Genomic DNA, 20,317 nt, shown 5'->3' on the forward strand with positions numbered 1-20,317 from the left:
GAACAAGACAGGGATGCCCCCTCTCACCACTCCTGTTCAACATAGTACTGGAAGTGTTAGCCATTGCAATTCGGCAAGAAGAAGAAATAAAAGGCATCCAAATTGGAAAAGAGGAAGTAAAACTGTCCTTATTTGCAGACGACATGATATTATACATACAAAACCCCAGAGACTCCATCCAAAAGCTACTAGACTTAATACATGAATTTGGCAATGTAGCAGGATACAAAATTAACCCCAAGAAATCTGAGGCATTTCTATACACCAGTAGTGAACTTTCAGAAAGAGAGATTATAAAAGCAATCCCGTTTACCATTGCACCAAAAAAATTAAGCTACCTAGGAATCAACTTAACTAAAGAGGTAAAAGACCTCTACTCAGAAAACTACAGGACGTTGAAAAAAGATATAGAGGAAGACATAAACAGATGGAAGAACATACCGTGTTCCTGGATTGGTAGAATCAACATCATTAAAATGTCCATACTACCCAAAGCAATCTATAAATTCAACGCACTTCCCATTAAAATACCAACGGCATACTTCAGAGATCTAGAACGAACTCTCCAAAAATTCATCTGGAATAAAAAAAGACCCCGAATAGCTGCAGCAATCCTGAAAAAGAACAAAGTAGGTGGGATCTCAATACCAGATATCAAGTTGTATTACAAAGCCACTGTTCTCAAAACTGCCTGGTACTGGCACAAGAATAGGCATATAGATCAATGGAATAGAATAGAGAGCCCAGAAATCGGCCCGAACCAATATGCTCAATTAATATTTGACAAAGGAGGCAAGAACATACAATGGAGCCAAGATAGTCTCTTCAATAAATGGTGTTGGGAAAATTGGACAGATATATGCAAGAAAATGAAACTAGACCACCAACTTACACCATACACAAAAATAAACTCAAAATGGATAAAGGACTTAAATGTACGACAGGAAACCATAAAAATTCTAGAAGAATCCAAAGGCAACAAAATCTCAGACATATGCCGAAGCAATTTCTTCACTGACACAGCTCCTAGGGCACTTGAAACTAAAGAGAAAATAAACAAATGGGACTTCATCAAAATAAAAAGCTTCTGCACAGCAAAAGAAACCATCAACAAAACAACAAGAAAACCCACTGTGTGGGAAAACATATTTGCCAATGTCATATCTGATAAGGGCCTAATCTCCAAAATTTATAGGGAACTCATACAACTCAACAAAAGGAAGATAAACAATCCAATCAAAAAGTGGGCAAAGGACCTAAATAGACACCTTTCAAAAGAGGACATTCAGAAAGCCAAGAGACATATGAAAACATGCTCAAAGTCACTAATCATCCGAGAGATGCAAATCAAAACAACAATGAGGTATCATCTCACACCTGTCAGACTGGCTATCATCAACAAATCAACAAACGACAAGTGCTGGAGAGGATGTGGAGAAAAAGGATCACTTGTGCACTGCTGGTGGGAATGCAGACTGGTGCAGCCACTATGGAAGACAGTATGGAGTTTCCTTAAAAAACTGAAAATGGAACTCCCATTTGACCCTGTGATCCCACTTCTAGGAATATATCCCAAGAAACCAGAAACACCAATCAGAAAGGATATATGCACCCCTATGTTCATAGCAGCACAATTCACCATAGCTAAGATCTGGAAACAGCCTAAGTGCCCATCAGTAGATGAATGGATTAGAAAACTGTGGTACATCTACACGATGGAATACTATGCTGCTGTAAAAAGGAAGGAACTCTTACCATTTGCAACGTCATGGATGGAACTGGAGAGCATTATGCTAAGTGAAATAAGCCAGTCAATGAAGGAAAAATACCACATGATCTCACTCATTCATGGATAATAGAGACCATTATAAACTTTTGAACAATAATAGATACAGAGGCAGAGCAGCCTCAAACAGATTGTCAAACTGCAGCAGGAAGGCAGGGGAGGGTTGGGGGGCAGGAGGTAGGGGGGTAAGAGATCAACTAAAGGACTTGTATGCATGCATATAAGCATAACCAATGGACATAAGACACTGGGGGATAGGGGAGGCTAGGGGACTGTCTAGGGCGGGGTGATAAAATGGACACATATGTAATACCCTTTGTAATACTTTAAGCAATAAAAAAATAAATAAATAAATAAATAAAATAAAACACATAGTGCCAAGAAGGTGAGCGAACATTTTAAGAACAGTATGCCATATATGCCAGGTCCTTTGAAATAGCAAGGATGGACCAGCTCCCGGCACACTGCAACCCAGGAGGCTGCCCCGGACCCGCCCTGGCCTCCTGCTCTGTGTGCACACACCTTCCCTCCTGACACATCGAGGGCCCCGGCTCGGTGGTCAGAACTTGGACAGGCACTGCACCCCCAGCAATAACTTATCAAGGACCACGTGGGGTTTTGAAGATGAGCACAGGTTCCCCTGGGAAAATGCTCACGCTCTGTAATTAGCCTACGAAGAGAGCCATGAAACAGTATGTGTCATAAAACCACAGTTCTATAAATAAATGTATGTACATTTATATATGTGCAGGGCAACGCAGCTGGACGGAAACACACAGTGCGGAATTAAAGCTTGCTTTTAGTCTATCATTTTCTGTACTTTCCAACTTTTCTACAATAAACATGTATAACCATTAGTAAGAAGAAAAAAAAGAGAGAAAACACATCTAAGCTAATGCACTGGCCAACGTGGGTCCCTTCTACCTTAGTCTGCCCAAGACAGACCTGCACCCTTTGGGGACAGGGATAAAGAGCAGCTCTCCCAGCCGGTGTGGCTCAGTGGTTGAGAGTCAACCCAGGAACCAAGAGGTCACTGGTTCGATTCCCAGTCAGGACACATGCCCGGGTTGCGGGGTCAATCCCCAGTAGGGAGCATGCAGGAGTCAGCCAATCGATGATGTTTCTCTCTCTCATCAATGTTTCTATCCTCTATCCTTCTCCCTTCCTCTCTCTCTAAAAATCAATAAAGGGAAAAATAATTTTTTTTAGAAAAGGAGCAGCTCACTGACTGAGCATCTGTTCTGACATCTCATCTCATCCTCCCAAAGGCTTCGTCAGGCGGGCCTACTGTTCCACTTCACCGAGAGGGAACAATGTCGCTGATGAGGCAACAGAAGGTCCTGCCTGGGTCACGGAGCTGAGATGTAGGGCGGGTGGGGCCCGAACCTGATCTCTGTGGGAGACACAGGGCAGAAGGCTGGAATACTGATTCTGGAAGCCGCCCGGGCTCTGCCTCATCTCAGCCCCGGGACCTCAGGCTGGTGACAGTCCTCTCTGCGCCTGTGTCCACATATGTAAAGCGGGGATTGTGACAGGGCCTGTGAGAGCCTGTGAGAGGATTCGTGAGATAAGGCAGATAACGCTCTCAGGACAGGGCCTGGCGAATAGTAAGTGCTGATCACATGCAGCCACACACCCGGGCACGTGAAGATAACTAGCCCTGCACAGAATGCCGGCCCCGCCCCCAGGGCAGGGACCGTCCGCCTGGGTCGCTGCAGAGCCTGCCACATCGAGGTGCTCAGCTAAGATGTGCACCAGAAAGGATGGAGGTTGGAGGTCAAGGGCAGGGAGGACACCGGCCAGCAGAATATGGCCCAGGACAGCGCAGCACGGTCCTGGGTGGGCAGGGTCTGCAGACAAAGAGCAAACAGAGACCCTGACCTCACGCTTTGGGCGCAGTGCTACCACCTGCCTGCCCAGCCCTCTGGACCTCTCTGGGTCTGCACAACGGGCCCCTAATAATCCCCTCTTTCTAGGGTGGTGGTGTTCGTCTCCTACGGCTGCTGTGGCAAATTACCACAAGCTCAGTGACTTAAAGGGCACGAATGTATTATCCTATAGACATGGAGGTCCCAAGTCCAACGTGGGTTTCACCAGACGAAAAGCAAGGCATTGCCCATGCCGTGCTCCCGCTGGAGGCTCCAGGGCAGAATCCATCCCTTGTCCTTTTCCAGCCCCTGGAGCCCTCGGCTTGTGGCCCCCTCCTCGAAGCCAAGAGCAAGGCATCTCTGAGTCTCTCTCCGACTCTGACCTCTGGCCTCCCTCTTACAAGGACCCTGGCATTCCATTGGGTTAACCAGGACAATCCAGGAAAACCTCCCCATCACAAGACCCTTAACGTAATCCCATCTGGACAGTCCCTTTGCCATGTCAGATACCATTTCACAGGCTCCGGAGATTAGAACATGGACCTCTTTGAGGAGGGAGAGGGGCACATTACTCCGCCTACCACCGTCATGAGAGCCAAAAGGAGACGTGTGTAGAATGGCTACTGAACTGTAGAGCCCATGCAGATGCCAGCTACTAGGATTGCACTGTGTTGTGCCGGGCACCGGGGATACAAGCTGAAGAAGGCGGAGTCCTACTGCTACAGGGACCCCAGGCATGGGCCTCACGAGATTCCTGAAAGAGCCCTCAGTGTCACAAAGGGTGTGCCCTGTTCAGGGGAGAGACAGCGCGGCTTTTATACTGGGTCCTCAAAGGGTCCGTGATCCAAAGGCCATCGCTCCGATGCGGGAACCCATTTAACCAGGGTGGGAAACAGAAAAACACCCAAATACAGCTTCTCCACCTTAGGGATGAGGGGCCAGAGAGAGTCTTCGATGGAAAAGGGGGCCCCATAACCCGCCCAGGAGGGACTCCACTGCCCACATGGACCCTGCAGGACAGGAGGACGCAAAAGGCTGTGAATACCTGCGATTTGGGGAAATGGCAAGTTTAAGGCCAAGCCCAGGGTTCCAAACAACTGCAGCTGGGTCTGCAGCAACTGGGGAAGCCTTGAGTGATACCTCCACGACTGACCTCCCCAGGGAGAATTTCCTCAGGGGCTGGGGGCCACTCAGGCCTCGTCTCACTGCTCCCCCTGCTCCCCGCCCACAGGCCAGGCTGCAGATGGCACTCCGGCCTGATTCCATTCTGTTCAAATGCTGCTTCCCTGAGCCTGGCCTCCGCTTGGCCTGACCCTGTCAGCACCTGACACGCCTGGCGAGGATGGTCTCCAGGGCCTGTCCAGGAATCCAGCTGCCCCGCTGCCTCACTCGGGACCCAGGTCCACGTGAGAGGTGCTGGCCAGTGGGCAGCATGGCCCATCTTGTCTGGCTAAGCCCAGGAAGGGGCAGGGCTGGTAGCTCCAGGGGGCCACTGTGAGTCCCTACAGCTGGCCGGGAGCCAAAGGCCTCAGCCAACAGGAAATGCTGAGGCTGCAGGGGCCCCTCTGGGATGGCAGTAACGGGGCCGGAAAAGCCAAGAGGCCAGCGTCCACAGGCAGTGCACGGAGTGAGGGGTACGAGGTGCAGCCTGCAGGCAGGAGAACACAGGAAGCCGGCGACCACTGGGCGCCCAGGGCCCCTCTTTCGGCCGCGGCTCCCCCCGCGGCTCCTCCAGCGAGAGCTCGGGCTGGTGTGAGCGCGCTGGCTGCAGGTCGGGCAGATGGAGCTCCACCCCTGCCATCCACCAGCCCTACCAGATCGTGGGAAACTACCTCAGCTCTCTAAGCCTCGGCTCCTCATCTGCAAAAGGGAAGTGATCCGTGGCCTGTCTCCAGGGCTGCAGTGCCCAGGGGGTGACACACATGCAGGCAGCCCTCGGTAAGTGGCAGCCGACACCTCAGATCAGCAGGATCAGGGACCTGGGGGTGTGGCCTCGGGCCCGTCTACCGCCCCCAGCCCCATCCCTGCTGGCCTCAACGCGCGTGGTCTGCCAGAGTCAGAACCCAGGTTCAGAGATCCCATGTCCACGCTGCTCATGACCTGTTCGTTTTCATGGATGGAGACGCTGAAAGTCACCTTTCGGACCCCACTCGCCCATCCTTCTATCCCTCGGTACCCACCATTCATTCGGCAGGGATGTCCTCGGCCGGCGTCTGTGCCTGGCGCCATGCGGCGCCATGCCACGCCATGAGGATGAGGACACAGCAACCAGCTGCCCCCGTGGGGCTGGCCTGCAGGTGGGGGACACTTCCTCACCCCTCTACCATCACAAGACCTCAGTGTGGGCGAGAGGGGCAGGACTGCTTTTACTCTGCTCCCCTATCAGAGAAGGGGACTCCCCCAGAATCACTCCCTGGCAGTACTAAGCCCACTCTGCTTGGCTCCCCAGCTGGGGCCCCTGGAACATCCGACTGCTCAGAAATGACTCTCCCAAGAGCTAGAGGGCATCTGTTTGCAGGCAAAGCTCTTACTCCAATAAACACACAAACATTTGGGTCATTCATATGGAGCCAGCCGCATCCCCCACCAGGAGCCAAAGGCTGAGGCTCTGGGCTTGCACCTGGAGTCCCAGCGCATCCCTGGCGGGTAGTGTGGTGGCAAACACCTGGCCTCCAGGCCGAGAGGCCCCGGTTCTAGTCGCTGCTCTGAATGAACACACGCTATCTCTATGTAACTTTGGCCACCTAACTTCCCTGAGCCTGTTTCCCCACCTGTGATGCAGGCAATGACAGTGTCCACTTTCTAGAGCCGGGAGGAGTACATGGGCCTGGGTGTTTAGCTCAGTGCCTGGTACACAGTAAACAGGATCATTATTATCACTGTTATTATTTGCTATGATTATTATTATTACTACTACTACCACTACCACCTGGTAATAGATGCGTCCTGTTAAGGGAAGAAAAAGTGCGACCAGTTAGCTGAGCACTTGGAAGCTTGCTTTAACACAGCAGCAAGACAGATGGAATCCCCGCCACCCTCACTCCTGGGGCGGTTGAGCAGGGTAGCCCAACCCTAAACCTCACCCCACTGACCTTGGCGTAACCCCCCCAGCGGCTCTGTTTACCCCATAGATGCCTCATTCCTCCTCTGGGCAAGCCAGCCAAGCAGGCCAAGGGACCAGGAAGTCCATGGGCCTCAAAGCCAGGGACAGACCCATCAGCCCTGGGCCTGGATTCCCACTCAGCCTCTCCTGTCCTTGCAACTGCCCGCCCGGCAGGCGCATTCCCTCCCCTGTGCGGACTCCTAGAGGTGGGGTAGCTGAGGGAGGAGAGCCAGATCAAACCCAGGTCTGTCCGATTCCCAGGGGGCAGAGCCCAACCAGCTCCCTCTAAAACCAAATCTAAACCAGGACCCAGAATAACAACAGCAAATACGTTTGGAGCAGCCAGCACAAGCCGGCCAGACGAAGCGCCGGATAAATATTAACTTACATTTGCCTCACAGAGCCCTGCAAGAAAGTAGATTTATTATCCCTGTTTTATTGATTAAGAAAGTGAGGCTCGGGACGGGAAGCCACTTGCTAGTGACCCAGACCAAGACTTGGGTGGCTTAGAGCCTGAGCTCCCAGGCCCGCACTTTCCCCACCACGCTCCTGCCACCAGCCGGGCAGCGGGGATGAGGACGCACCTGTCTCCCGCCTCCGAGGCCCTGGTGGGCAGGAGGTCACTTTGAGGCTGCGTCTCTGTCCGGGCCTGGGTGGTTCCTCTGACTGTACTGCCAGGAGCTTCTCTGGAAGCCAGGTGGGCAGCCAGGCAAAGCCCAAGGCCATTTCCAAACCTGGGGCAGGGGCCTCGGAGGAAATGCAGTAACAGGAGGTGAAACGTCCTGCACGCGAAGATTTGTTTTGTCAAAGCTGTGTTTGCTTAGTGACTACCTTCAGGGAAGCATTTTTCAAACACCAAGATTTTTTTTTTTTCCTTTTTCTTGGGTAACAGGGAGGAGGAACTCGGTCTGGATGGATTCACCTCCCAGAGGACTCCAAGTGGAAAATCACTGCCCAGGGAAGGAGCTGGAACAGAAGGAAACGAAGGCCTGGAAGGGAGGAAATGAAGCTGGGAGAAGGGTGGAGAGCACTGAACAAGGAGTCAGGAGGCCGCCAGCATCTTGGGCAACCCCCCGCCCCCCCCCCCCCCAGCCTCCCCACTTGCACAGTTAAGAGGCTGGGATGGAGGCCTCTCGCGATGCCCACTGTGATCAGTGCTCGCGGGGTCTCACGTCCCATGAATGTCAGTCCCCAGAAGGGCACCCACGCGTGAGCTTTATTCGTGCCTGTTGTGGGTGAGACTCCAGCCCAGGAGTCCAGGGCACCGAGCACACACCTTCTCTGCCCCTCCAGCCCCACGGCGCCGGAATCACCCGAACTGGACAGGAGGTGGGAACAGAAGCAAACACGACGTGTGTATTTCGTGCTTTCGACAATCGGTCTCACTTAGTCCTCAGGATGCCTTAAAGTGGGTACTATTATTTCCACCTTATTCACGGGGAAACTGGGGCTCAGCGAGGTTCACAGGCAGCCCGAAGCCACCCCGCTAGTGAGGTCTGAACCTCCAGAGCTCTGGCCCTGGCACCTCCTGGAGATGGTGTGCAAGGGGGCGGGGCTGCTCCAGGGCAAGGGGTGGGCTGCGAGTGGCAGGTGGTCTGGGCCTGTCTTTCAGAAATGCCTGGTGCACCCCAGCTGTCCTGACCAGTGAGCTGGGGAAAACAACGCACTAGGCAGCAGCTCTGAGAACCACCGGGTCAGCTCAGTGTGGCGCCCGGCACCAGCCAGACACACGATCAGGCCTCCAGGGCACACGAACAGCAGGCGGGCCAGGCTGCTGTGCTCCTGATCGCAAGCTCGGGAAGGGGGGTCTCTGGGAGGGTGGCCTGAAAGAACCAAGATGCTCACTGCTCACAGCCCTGCCTCTGCCCAGGAGCTTCCTCCATGTGGACCCTCCTCCCGCCTTCCCTGTCCCACCAGTGAATTCACGCTCACTTGCTCAGCCAAGAACCCCCCTGGCTTCCCTCGGGCCAGGGTGGCAGTTCCCTGGGCCCCCTCCTCTGTCCCACTGCGAAGTGTCTGCCTCCCCCACCAGACTGCGTTTCCAGGCAGCTTCGCTCCCAGCCCACCTGGAGGGCTGATATCTGGGGTCACAGCCACCCCAGAACTCCCCAGCTGATGAAATGCTGATTCATTTCAGGCCCCTAATCAGGGAGGAGCAGCCAGCTCCCACTTGAGGCCTTAATTACACAGGGTCCGCCCACTCCCCCTGTGACAAATGAGCACATACAAGACCTTGTGCTGACAGAGATTTGAATCCAGGACTGTCTTTTGCTCTGGGGGCCCAGAGACACATCTGCATCTCTGAGGCCTCCAGCGAGGCCACACCTACCTGAGAACTAGTCACCCCCTGCCCCCCACACTCCCACCTGGAAGACAAAGGGGATTCTCAACCATCCCTCCCCCCACCAGGGCGGCTGCCCCTGGCCAAAACCCACTCCCTCTTCCCTTAGAAGGGGACCCCCTACACACCATGACCCCAGCAGTAAGCCGCAGTGAGTGAAGCTCCGAGAGGCTGAGAGAGGCCTCCGCTTCCACAGCCCCCACCCCCAACTGCGCTGTGTAACTCAGAGCTGACTTGCCCGAGACCCCAGAGGGAAGGGGAGGAAAAGGAGCCGCCGTGACCAGGTGCCCACTGCGCTGCTGGGCCTCTTGCGGAACAATATGCTCTTCTAAGAGGGAAGCAGTGCCCATTTTACAGATGAGAAAACCAGAGCCCAGAGGGCTGTGACTTACACAAGGGCTCACAGCCAGGGCCGGAGTCAGACCCAGGCAGTCACCCCCAAATCCAGGCTTTTAACCATGAGGCTGCTCTGCCCCTGGCAGGCCCACAGCTGGAGGACAGAGTCCCTGACAACCGCCACAGGAATGAGACCAGTATTGGCAAAACAAACGGCGATGGCCAAGACAACGGCCTGGATACCAGACAGTCGGCTAATTCTCAGCCGCGACCCAAAGGGGTGAGGACTTGCTATTTCCATTTTGCACGTGAACAGACTTACACTTGGAGAATTCACATGACTCCTTCAGGCCACACAGCTAACTAGTGAGGGGCAGAGCCAGGGCTTGGAGTAACATGAGTTTTAGGGCCTGACCTGTTCCCTGGGGCTCGGGGATCTGGAACTGCGTTCCTCCCAAGCAAAGACCTGCCCTGAGCCATCCTGGCTGCAGCCCCACCCTTCCACACACCACCTGCCCAGTCTCCCCCTTTTTCCAGCCACAAAAAAAAAAAAAAAAAAAAAAGGAAGGAAGCTCACTTACTGTGTCTGGGGTGGGGAGGCCGCTGGGTCTGGGTCTGCGGAGAAGAGCAGAAGGAGAGCCCGTCAGGCCGGGGCCGGCCTGGTGGACACCCCGTGGTGCAGGAGACAGGGCCTGGCCAGCCTGGGCGCCTGCAGTGCCCGCCTCCTTCTCCCAGGCTCTTCAGTCATCAAGCTCCCCTACCTGTCCTGCCTGCACCACCCCCACCTCCACCCCATGGCCCACATCCCAACTCAACCAGCACCAGAGGCCGAGCCTACTCCGGGCCTGTCCCCCACCCCCAGCTCCTCAAGGAGTCCCTTGTCCCCAAGGCTGCAGGAAGTTCCTGCTAGTCCAGTCTCCAGTCTCTGCCCATGACAAAATCAGGAGCCCAGCAGCTGCCATTTAACACCAGCCTTATCAGGGCCTTCCCGCCTCCAGGCCACCCGCTCTCTGGGAGGAGCAGCCTCTAGCTGGTGTGATTCCCTGGGAGAAGCTGCGGGGAGAGGGGTGGCTTCAGAGGCAGAGCCGGGCCAGTCACTTCCATTTACTCTGTGCCAAAGCGCACCAGATGCTGCAGGAATGCTAGGAATGCTTGTTCCCAGGGGAGGCCACGGAATGCAGCTTCTTCCCAGTGGCTTCTCCCTTCCTGCTTCCTGGGGACAGCAGAGGAACCAGAGGCAGGACTGGGAGCCTGGAGCTCCGCCCCAGCCCAGAGGCCTGGGGATGGGGGAACCCAAGGCTCCCAGAGCACCTTACCCGTGACAGGGGCTGTGTCCAAATGGATCAGGGGGGCGTCTGTGTCCTCTGGAGCAACGCCTGGCACGCCCAGGCCAGCACTGGTGTCCTCGTCATCGTCACTGTCGTCAAATTCAAAGGGCTCTCCAGGGTCGTCCTCCGCCTCTGGGGAGGGGCCTAGGCCTCCTCCAGGAACCAGCTGATCGCCTGGAAGGGAGGAGGAGTTACCAGCTGGGCGGCAGGGTCTCAGGGTTAGGCCAAGGGAGAGGTGCCTGGAAATGGGTGAGAGCGCAGTTCCCAGAGACCAGAGCAAACCCACGCTCCTGTGCCCCTGAGGTGGCCCGTGGTTGGGTTGGACTCTAAGCAGATGGGAGAGGATGGAGGGGCAGAGAGCAGGCCTCCACGGAGAGCATGTGCACATCTGTACCTGAAGGCAAGTTATTCATCGTCTTGTTTCCTGTTTTCCTATTTGGTAAGTAAGGGGGTTATTCATTTATTTATTAACGGGTTCTGGCCAATTTCGTTAAAGGAAATTTTTGCACGATTTGCTTCTCACCGGTCTGTCTGGCACGCCTCTAGTGATATCGGAACCGCCTGGGTCAGCGACAGCCCGTGCGCACACTCTAGTATTGTCCACACGCTGTGCCCAGTTCGGTGTCGTTGCACTGCAGTGATGGACAGCGGTCTTGGGCGACCAGGCTAGTGCTCTCTCTCAGGCTTGCTCAAGGCGGGGCAGGTGCTGGCGAGGATGAGCAGGTTCTCTTTGCCTCGTCTGCTCAGCCTGGGACTCTGCTTGTGCCCCAGAGCCGACTTTCCACTTTTCATAGCAGGTTGGAGCCCACAGTGGATCGACCAGCGACACTTTCGTCTTCTTTCCTGCCTTGGCATAGTGCCTGGCATTTGTGTTACCTCACAGCTTCGTCCCAGTGGCTTCTCCCTTCCTGTTGTCGTAACCACTGCCCCTCCCACCTGAGATCCTTGAGGACAGGATGGTCTGGTCCACAGGTGCTCACAGCTGGAGGATGAATGGGCAGGGAGGTGGATGGAGCAGAGATGGGTGGGTGGGCCAGCAGACAGACAGATGGACAGATCGGATCCCAGCAGTCTCTCTGACCAGAAAAATCCAACCCCTCCCCCACAGCGACCTGGGCCTCCAGAGCAGAACGTGTTCGGTGCGAATGTATCAAATCCCAGAAGCCCTTTCCTCAGCAGAACCCAGAGCTCACCCTCCCTCCCCAACTTCCTCTGTGGGATGATGACCAGATGGAGGCCACTGAGCTGGGGACCCCGCCCCTCCTGGAGCTTTGGGGACCCCATGAGCCAACAGCGGCAGGTGGACTCCGCTGGGCACGAGCTCCTTCGCAGGTGTGGAGAAACAAACTCGGCTGAGAGCCTTAAGTGTGCCCCGCAGAGCCCCCCAGTTACGCCTCACAACCACCCCATCGCATGCCACGAGGCCACGGGGTTTCCAGAGCGAAAGTGCCCGCAGCCACACGGCTAGTAAGTGGGGAGCCTTGTCTGAACGCAGATCTGGCTTTACCCGCATCCCTCACTCTTCCCACTGAGCCCCGCTGTCTCCTGGAAGCCATGTGTTCCCTGGACACCTGGCTAACAAAGGAAATGCGGGGCCCGTGTGGGAAGCGGGCCATGGTTTTCAAGTGACAGGTCTCCAATCACTGGTGGGTCACAAAAGCAGCCAGGAGCTTCCCAGAGAGCATGCTGCTTTGTGTATGGACTGCCTATTTGAGATATTTTTAAATTTTGTAACAGTCATAAAATCACAGTTAGTATTACCTTTGCTATTGTTTGTTGCGCTTCTGTTCAGTTAATGTGATATATCAAACTGTTTCCGTTTCAGGTAATGTGTGTATGCATCCCATTTCGTGTGTGTGCCTGCATGTGTATGCATGCCTTTGTGTGTGTGTGCGCGCGTGTGCATATGTGTGCATACGTGTATGTATGTGTGTAACCTTCCACTGCTCTGCCACGCTCAGTCCACTGCAGCCACACTGGCCCCCTTGCTGCACTGTGAATGAGCCACAGATGCTGCTGCCTCGGGCCTTTGCTCTCTAGCCCAGGGTCCAGATGCTCTTCCCCAGGGGTCTTCTCCTTCTCACCTCCTTCAGGTCTTCACTATACGCACCTCCCTGACCAGAGCTGCCCAGGGGACACTGGGGCTCCCTCCCTCATGGGGCCACATTTTTCTCTGCGGCCCTGTGAGTACGTGACAGGCTCCAAGTTTCATTCCCCTCACTGTCCGTCTCCTCTATGAGAGCAGGCATTCTTGCCTATTTCACTCATTGTTGAATCCCCAGCATCTGGCACAGTGCCAAGCACATGGCAGGCACATAGTAAGTATTTGTTGAATTCACACACACACACATATACTCCTGTGGTCTTATCTATGGGTTGTGGTTTTCAAAGTTTAAAAAATATGGAAACAAATGACTAAAAGTCCCTGCCCACCACGTCTGGGCACCGGGATGCAGGCCCATCCTGACCAAGAGGGCTCAGCGCCCTGGGTGCCTGCCCACTGGAGTCTGCTGGGCGGGCAATGGCGGGGAGGGAGTCCCTTTATGCCTGGCACCCGACCGGTATCACTTAGTGAATACAGTCTCAGTCCATCTGGGTCAGACTCCAGCTCTCCCACACACGGGCTGTGTGAGCGTCAAGTTAGTCTACCCGCCCAGCTGCAGTTTCCTGCTCTGTAAAAGGAGGATAATAATTGTAACCACCTTATCACGTTGTTGGGAGGATGGAATGAATGAACTAACGCATATAAAGCACCTGGAGCCAGGTACGTGCTCACTGAATGGCAGCCATTCTTATGATGATTCTATCCATGATCACTGTCATTGCATCATCACCACTACCATTGCTATCATTATTATTATTACTACTATTGCCCTGAGTCACAGCCCAGTCCTTGCCCCTGGGTGAGATGGGCAGGCCTTCCCCACTCACAGGCCAGGCCCAGACCATGTCCAGGGACTCAGGCCATTTCTGCACCTTCTCCCTTTGACAGTACAAAAGGCCTCAGTTAGCCATCAATCCACACAGTCATTCCCACCTTCAGTGAACTGTTCCCGGCAGCCCCTGGACCATGACCTGTGCACGCCAGCCCAGAAGATGGGACCTCTCAGTGCCAAGGCGCTCACTGCGGGGTGAGGCAGGCGGAGGAGACAAGAGAGAAATATAAAACCCAGAGACTGAGCTGGCGCTGAAAGAGAGGAGAGGGGCCCATGCCAGCCGGGCCTCGGGCAAAGGCTGCCCCACGCAGAGCACTGAAGGGTGAGCAAAGGTCCAACAGGATTGGGTGGGCAGAGGTGTTCCAGGCTGCGCCCAGAGCAGGTGCAGAGAGCATCGAGGGGCCCAGTGGAGCTGAACACGTGAGCAAGAATGAAGAGCTATGAGACGACAAGAGATGCTTCGGGGATCTGGATTTTATTTGAATCCAGGAAGCTCTCCGAGTCAGAAAATGGCCAAGAGCCTGGCTCAACCAGAAGACAGTCACCAGCAGCATCAGACAGACCTGGGACAATAAATGCCCATCAAATATTTCTTGAATAGAACTGAGTAGATTTAATCATAAAATGATTTTGTTCTCACTCTCCGTGTCTGGGCCCCTTGGGAGGTAAGAGAAAGGAGCAAGGTGACCATGGCAGCAGGGGCCGGGGTGGACACATCCAGGGACCCAAAGTCACGGCCATGAATCGGGAGATGCCCTTGTCCCCAGTGCTATTCCCAGGCTCCTGGGTCCCAGGCAATCAGACCTCACTGCTTATCAGGAGGAAAAATCAGGAGGCCCATCCCTGGATAATTGACAGCTGAACGAAGCCCTTCCCGCCCATCTAGACAGGTGGCATGGCCAGAGCTGGCCACATACACCTTTGATGCTCCTGGACATGCCCCATCCTCGGGAGAGCCAATCCCAGTGAGGCCAGGAGGCTGGGCCCAGAAAGCCACTTGTGCTGTGGAGAAGGCGAGTCCACCTGCTGAGCCCCACCCTCCAGAGAACACAGCTCTGTGCAGGGCACACGCAGCGCACACAGCATCCTGCCAGCGCCCCACAGTGGTAACAGCTTCCATTCATTGAGCGATCAATGACCACACGCCAGAGCCGTACCTATATTTAAGCCTCGCCATAGGGAGGGTGTCATTATTATCCCCAGTCAATGGGTGATGAAAGGGAGCCATAGAGACACCCAGCCACTAAGGACGGGGCAGTGGCAGGGTCAGGCTGAGAAAGAGCCCTCCTCGTTACCACTCCGCTGTCCGCCTCCCTAGTGGGAGCAAGAGGACAGGACGCCGGGCCTAGTGGGTGAACCAGCCTGGGTCCAGCTCCTCCCAGGCGAGGCCTGAATTCCACCTGCGGCGTCTGAGGCCCCACTGCCTGGGTTGCCAGATAAAACACAGGCTGTCGAATTGAATTTCAGGTGAACAACAAATAATTGTATTAACATAAGTATTCTTTTGTTGGGAGGTGGGGGTTTTTTGTTGTTGTTTTTGGAGCAAGTCTGAAAGCTCTGCCACTGGATGGCCCGACCTTGGCACCTTCACAGATGGAGAGAGTCGCCCAGCCCGTCCCCTCCACCCTCGGGCTCCACCCTCGATTCATAAGCTTCGTCCCCTCGCACACTTCAATCCCAGACAGGCTCTGCCCATCTCTCCAGGGGACCCTTGTTGGGAGCCCACTCTGAGGAGGGAATTATTCTTTCCCTGTTGCAACAAGGAAACTGAGGCAGAGAGGTGAAGTCACCTGCCCAAGGGCATTCGCACCCCCCGGGGTCAGCCTGCTCCCCAGCTGGTGGCCCTCTCCCAGGGTACGGTACCTGCGGCAGCCTGTGGAGGAGGACTGGAGGAAGCCATCAGACAAAGTCCAACTCAGACCAGCACCGTCCCAGCCGCTCGCCTGTGAAAAGAAGGCCAGAAGTCTCATTAGATGACGTTCAAGGCCAAAGCTTCAGCAACAGAGCGGGGTCACTGGCTCAGGACCTGTGCACGGCAGCCGCCAGCTCTCACACTCCTTCCCCAGCAGCCCGGGAGCCCAGGACAGCCCAGGAGGGCCCAGCCCCCACCATTGTAAATCATTAACCTGGAAAAACCAGCAGCTGTAGCACCATAACCGTGTCTTCCCAGAAAGCCCCTGCCGCCACTGGCCTTCGCTTTGACCAATGCCAGGGACCCTCAGGAGCCTGGCGGGTCCAGCTACACTACACCTGCCCCCTTTTGACTTATGGATGAAGCTCCAGCCCCAGAAACCAGGATCATGCTCAGCCCCCATGTCCCAGGAGTTTATCACACCTGAACTCTCAGGGAGGTGGCCGGACACTTCCGCCTCCTGGCTGTCCAATAACCACAGGCTTCCAGAGCCCAGCCGCTCTCACCAGCCCCTGCCTAGAGCCCCGCTGAAGGCCATTCGCTCTCTGTCCCTCCCTGTCCTGCCCAATGGGGGTGGCCAGCTGGCAAGGGACCACCCAGCCATGGCACGTGGGTATAAGGAAAGGAAAGGGGTACAGAGAGGCCGATGGTGACAGACAGGGGCAGAATCCCACATGCTCAGAGCAGGGAACAGGGAACAGGGAGCAGGGAGCAGGGAGCAGGGAGCAGGGAGCAGGGAGCAGGGAGCAGGGAGCAGTTTCTGCTGGCCTCACAGTGGGGGCTCATGCCACCCAGAAGCCAGTGCCTCTGGTGGCTCCCTGGACCCTAGAGCAAACCTGCCAGATGTCCCTGCCGAGCAGTGAGGGAAAGAGTTCTCCCGCTCCCTACCGGCACCCCTGATTGGGAACGAGGGGCTGTCCTTCTAGACTTCCAGGTGGAGGAGAGAGGCCCCCCGGAGGGACGGCACCAGCCCTTCGGTCTACCCAGCCCCCGCCATAAGCTGGCTGCGTGTCTGTTTTCCTTTCCACCCCTAAAGCCGGTGCTTCTATTAACTGGCTTCCTGACTAAGAACAGAACGCACGTAAATGGCAGTGAATTAATAACAGCAAACATTCACGTAGCGCCTACTCTATCTCAGACATTACGCACTTTACAAATAACGGTGACAGATCGGAATCCACATTATAAAGGAGAACATGAGGCCCAGAGTAGTTGAGTAAGTTGCCCAAGATCACACAGCTGGTAAGTGGCAGAGCCAGGGTTGGAACCCGGGCCGTGTGCCCCAGAGTCTACGCTCCTTAAGGAACCACCGTGCTCTCAGAATCCGAACTCAGGGTGCACAATGAAAAGTGAGTCTCCCCCAACCCCAGTCACCCTAATCCCCCACGAGTGACCACTGTTATGGTTCCCTACGAAGCCTCCAGAACTATCCCACAGGTGAACCAGCCGGCATGCCTGGCTAGCTGCCTTGTTTTGTACAGGAGGAAGCACACCGGACCCGCTGGGCCGCAACCACATTTTTTGCTTAAGAATCTTGGGGATTGTTCCAGAACAGTACACAGAAATGGCTCGCTTTTAAAATGGCTGCATAATATTGTTTTTAATGTACTGCTGTTGACCACTGTACCATAATCCCTACCAACGGACACGGAGTTGTTTCCAGGCCTTCGGTGTTATAAACAATGCAGCAACTAACATCCTCCCTACACAACGCCTTAAGTGAGGGGGTGCGTGAGCCAGGACACACGCCTTGTCAATTTTGATTGAATGCAAATTGCTCTCCACTAAGTGTGTGACTGAAAACTCTCAGGACTAAAATGTTGTTCCCAGCAAAGGATTTGGGAAAGCGAACTAAATTGTCTGCGTGCCCCTGCAGCTGCCTCCTCCCGGTGGGCTCATTCAGAACCGCTCAGGAAGGAGCAGGGAGTCATATACCCATTTTACAGGAGGAAGGAGGGAGGTGCCTAGCGCAGGCCTGTGTGCAAACCGCTCCTTCAACACAATTTTCTGATGATGCAGAAACCCAGGATCATCCCTCCAGGCCAGACAGTCTGCTGTCCTCCCCTCTCTCCTCACCCTTCAGGGCTGATTCCCACCCTCCACTCCAAGCCCAGGGCTCCCACCCCCCACCCCACCCCCCACCCCACCCCAAAGGAAGAGAGACAGCAACATCCACAAAGCCGGAGCTTTATTTGCATTGTTCCATTTACAAATAAGGAAACCAAAGCTAGGAAGAGTAAGGCGTTGCTCCCGGTCACAGACGCAAGGGAACAAGGTGACAACACTAGGAATCAGTCAGAGGGCATGGCCCCCCCAAACCTGGTGTCACTCCTTTAACCATACAGCCTCCCAGGACTTTGGAATCTAAGGTGGGAGGAGGGGAGGGCTATAAGCTAATCTCGGGCAGTGAGGTCTTGGGCAAGGACACATGCGTGCCCATAGGCCTATGGCCACCATTGTGTGCACACAGATACGCTTAGTTCACAGGATGTGGGCAAGGGAGTAGGGATGGCTCACAGCAGCCCATTGTCACCACCAGAGACCCTCAGGGTGCAACAGTTAGGAGAGAGTCCAGGCTACCTGCTACCACCTGGGCGGGTCCCACCATTCAGCAGCTGACACCTTGGATGCGTTACTTAACCCCCATCTCTGGGCTTCAGTTTACTCACCCGCAGAATGGAGATTACCAAGTAGCCACCGCAAAGGGTGATTGAGGAAGTTAGAAGTAAAAACGTGCAAAGCCCTGGGACCCACTGGTCTGTGCTGTCAGGCATGGGTGGTGATGACCGCAGCTCTGCCTTGGGAGTCGGGGGCCCAGGCTGGAGTCTCAGCTCCGCGGGCAGGCGAGCTGAGCCTCAATGTCCTCACCTGTAAACGGGGCCACCTGCCCCACGGGACTCCCAGCAGCACACCGGAGGTCAACCACAAAGCCCAGGGCAGACTCGGTCAGAGCCAAGGTGCCTGTCCTTAAAGCTGTCACCACCAAAATGGGGGGGCAGCAAATGGGACTCTGTGTCTGGGCTTCATACCCCAAGAGGGTAAGGGACCCGAGGTGGGCTCACAGAGGGACCCCGAGACCCCAGGACTTCAAGCGGTGGGGATCTGGGACTGCGGCCTGGGGCAGCCGGAGCCACCTGCAGGCTGGGCTCTGCCTCATCCCCTCAGAGGCCTTGGCCTCCCCGAGGCCCCTGATGGCCCGGGGCTTTGTCTCTTAAAAGTGGAGCCTGCACCTGCTCAGACCATCCCAGGGGCTGCTACACGCAAGGAGCCAGGTCATGGGTGGCAGCGACAAGGCCACAGTGGTTACAAAGATGAGATTTATTGTAGATCTGAGTTCAGATCCCAGTCTGCACTTGCCGGCAGGACAGTGAACACCTTTCTCACTGGTCCCTGCCAAGCAGAGTTCCCACGGGGATGGGATGAGGGCTGTGTGGGTGTGCAAGGTATTCCACACAGAGTAAGCTCTCCGTGCACACTGGCCACCGTTATCTTTACGACGGTAACAACGTCAGGCTTGGGTGATAGGGGAGAGTTCTTCTCTTGGGGGGGTCATCTCTTTAAAGATGGCTGCCATACTGGCCGGGCAGGCAGACCCCCGAAAGGTGCCCTTTCCTGCTACACAACGCAGAAGGGCCACAGTCAGACAGGGTGAGATGCTGGGAGCCAGGGTGGAAGCCCCAGCTCGAGCTGCAGGGTGTGTCTCAGCCAATCACGCTCACTACCGGGACCACCCTCTGCCTCTTCCTCATCACTTTTCAGAATCAAGTCAAGGCCCTAAGCAAGGCCCTAGATGACACACAACCCTCCCCACTGACCCTGCCACTGGCCTCAACAGCTCCCACCTACCCTTCAACCCCACCCCCCGGCCTCAACAGCTCCCACCCCCTGACCCTCGCCTTACAGGGAACTCTGCTCCAGCCTCATGAAGAGCTGTCAGGCCTGCGACCATGCCAACTTGTCTCACATCTCTGGGCCTTTTGCTCAGGCTTTTTGCTCCCTCCAGGGAGAATTCTCTTTCACAATCAGCAAGCAAACTCCTACTCAACCTTCAAAACCCAGACCCAGTTCTTCCTCTGTGAGTCCTCCCCAGATCCATCTCAGGCAGTGGCTCTCAAGCCAGGTGGTGGAGCCTTTTAAAAAAACAGATGTGACCCAGGCCTGAGATTCAGTAGTTCAGGGATGCGGCCAGGGAGAGGCTATTATCAAAGAGCTCCGGTGACCCTGGGACACATACAGCCCCTATTATACCTGCCTCCCTCGCTAGACTGTGACCGCTTTTTTCATCTCAGTGTCTGGAGCCCTGGCCCACGTGCCAGACAACAGCTGCTGAGCTGCACTGAACTGCGGCCAGAGGCCAAGAACCGAAGAGCCTGGGAACCTCACCCTGCTTGGGACCTACTCTGTGGAGTCCGTGAGGCTGGGGCGTCCCTGGGCCTGGGGCAGCTGCAGGTGTGGGACTTCCTGCCCAATGGAAAGAGGAGCCCAGGTTCAGCTGAGAACTTCAGCCGCGGCCCCCCGCCGCCACCTCCCTGTGTCCTCCGCTCCGTCCAGGAAGACAAGAGGAAGAGGCAGGGTGCCAGCTGGACAATGGGAAGTGGGACCCACAACTAGTGTCTGCAGGGGGGCAGGACACCCACGCTCTGCCCTTGCAGGCTCAGCACAAGTGGCCATCAGCCACAAAGTCGGGGGCAGGTGGTTCCCGGGGCT

General features: G+C 55.4%; 1 protein-coding gene across 1 annotated transcript in view; it reads right to left on the bottom strand.

The window, feature by feature from the left end:
• ARHGEF10L (Rho guanine nucleotide exchange factor 10 like) overlaps positions 1–11,175 on the bottom strand; it is a gene marked incomplete at its 5' end in the record, with an annotated part of 100,665 nt that extends 89,490 nt beyond the window's left edge. Inside the window, 3 exons of the mRNA XM_081086117.1 lie at positions 10,016–10,049; positions 10,751–10,936; positions 11,157–11,175. Coding sequence (XP_080942243.1) covers positions 10,016–10,049; positions 10,751–10,936; positions 11,157–11,175 — 239 coding nt within the window. The remainder of the gene's footprint in view (positions 1–10,015; positions 10,050–10,750; positions 10,937–11,156) is intronic.
• Between the last annotated feature and the right edge of the window lie 9,142 nt (positions 11,176–20,317).

This window comes from Myotis nattereri (genome assembly GCF_964212035.1).
Source record: "Myotis nattereri genome assembly, chromosome: 3".
NCBI lineage: Eukaryota > Metazoa > Chordata > Mammalia > Chiroptera > Vespertilionidae > Myotis > Myotis nattereri.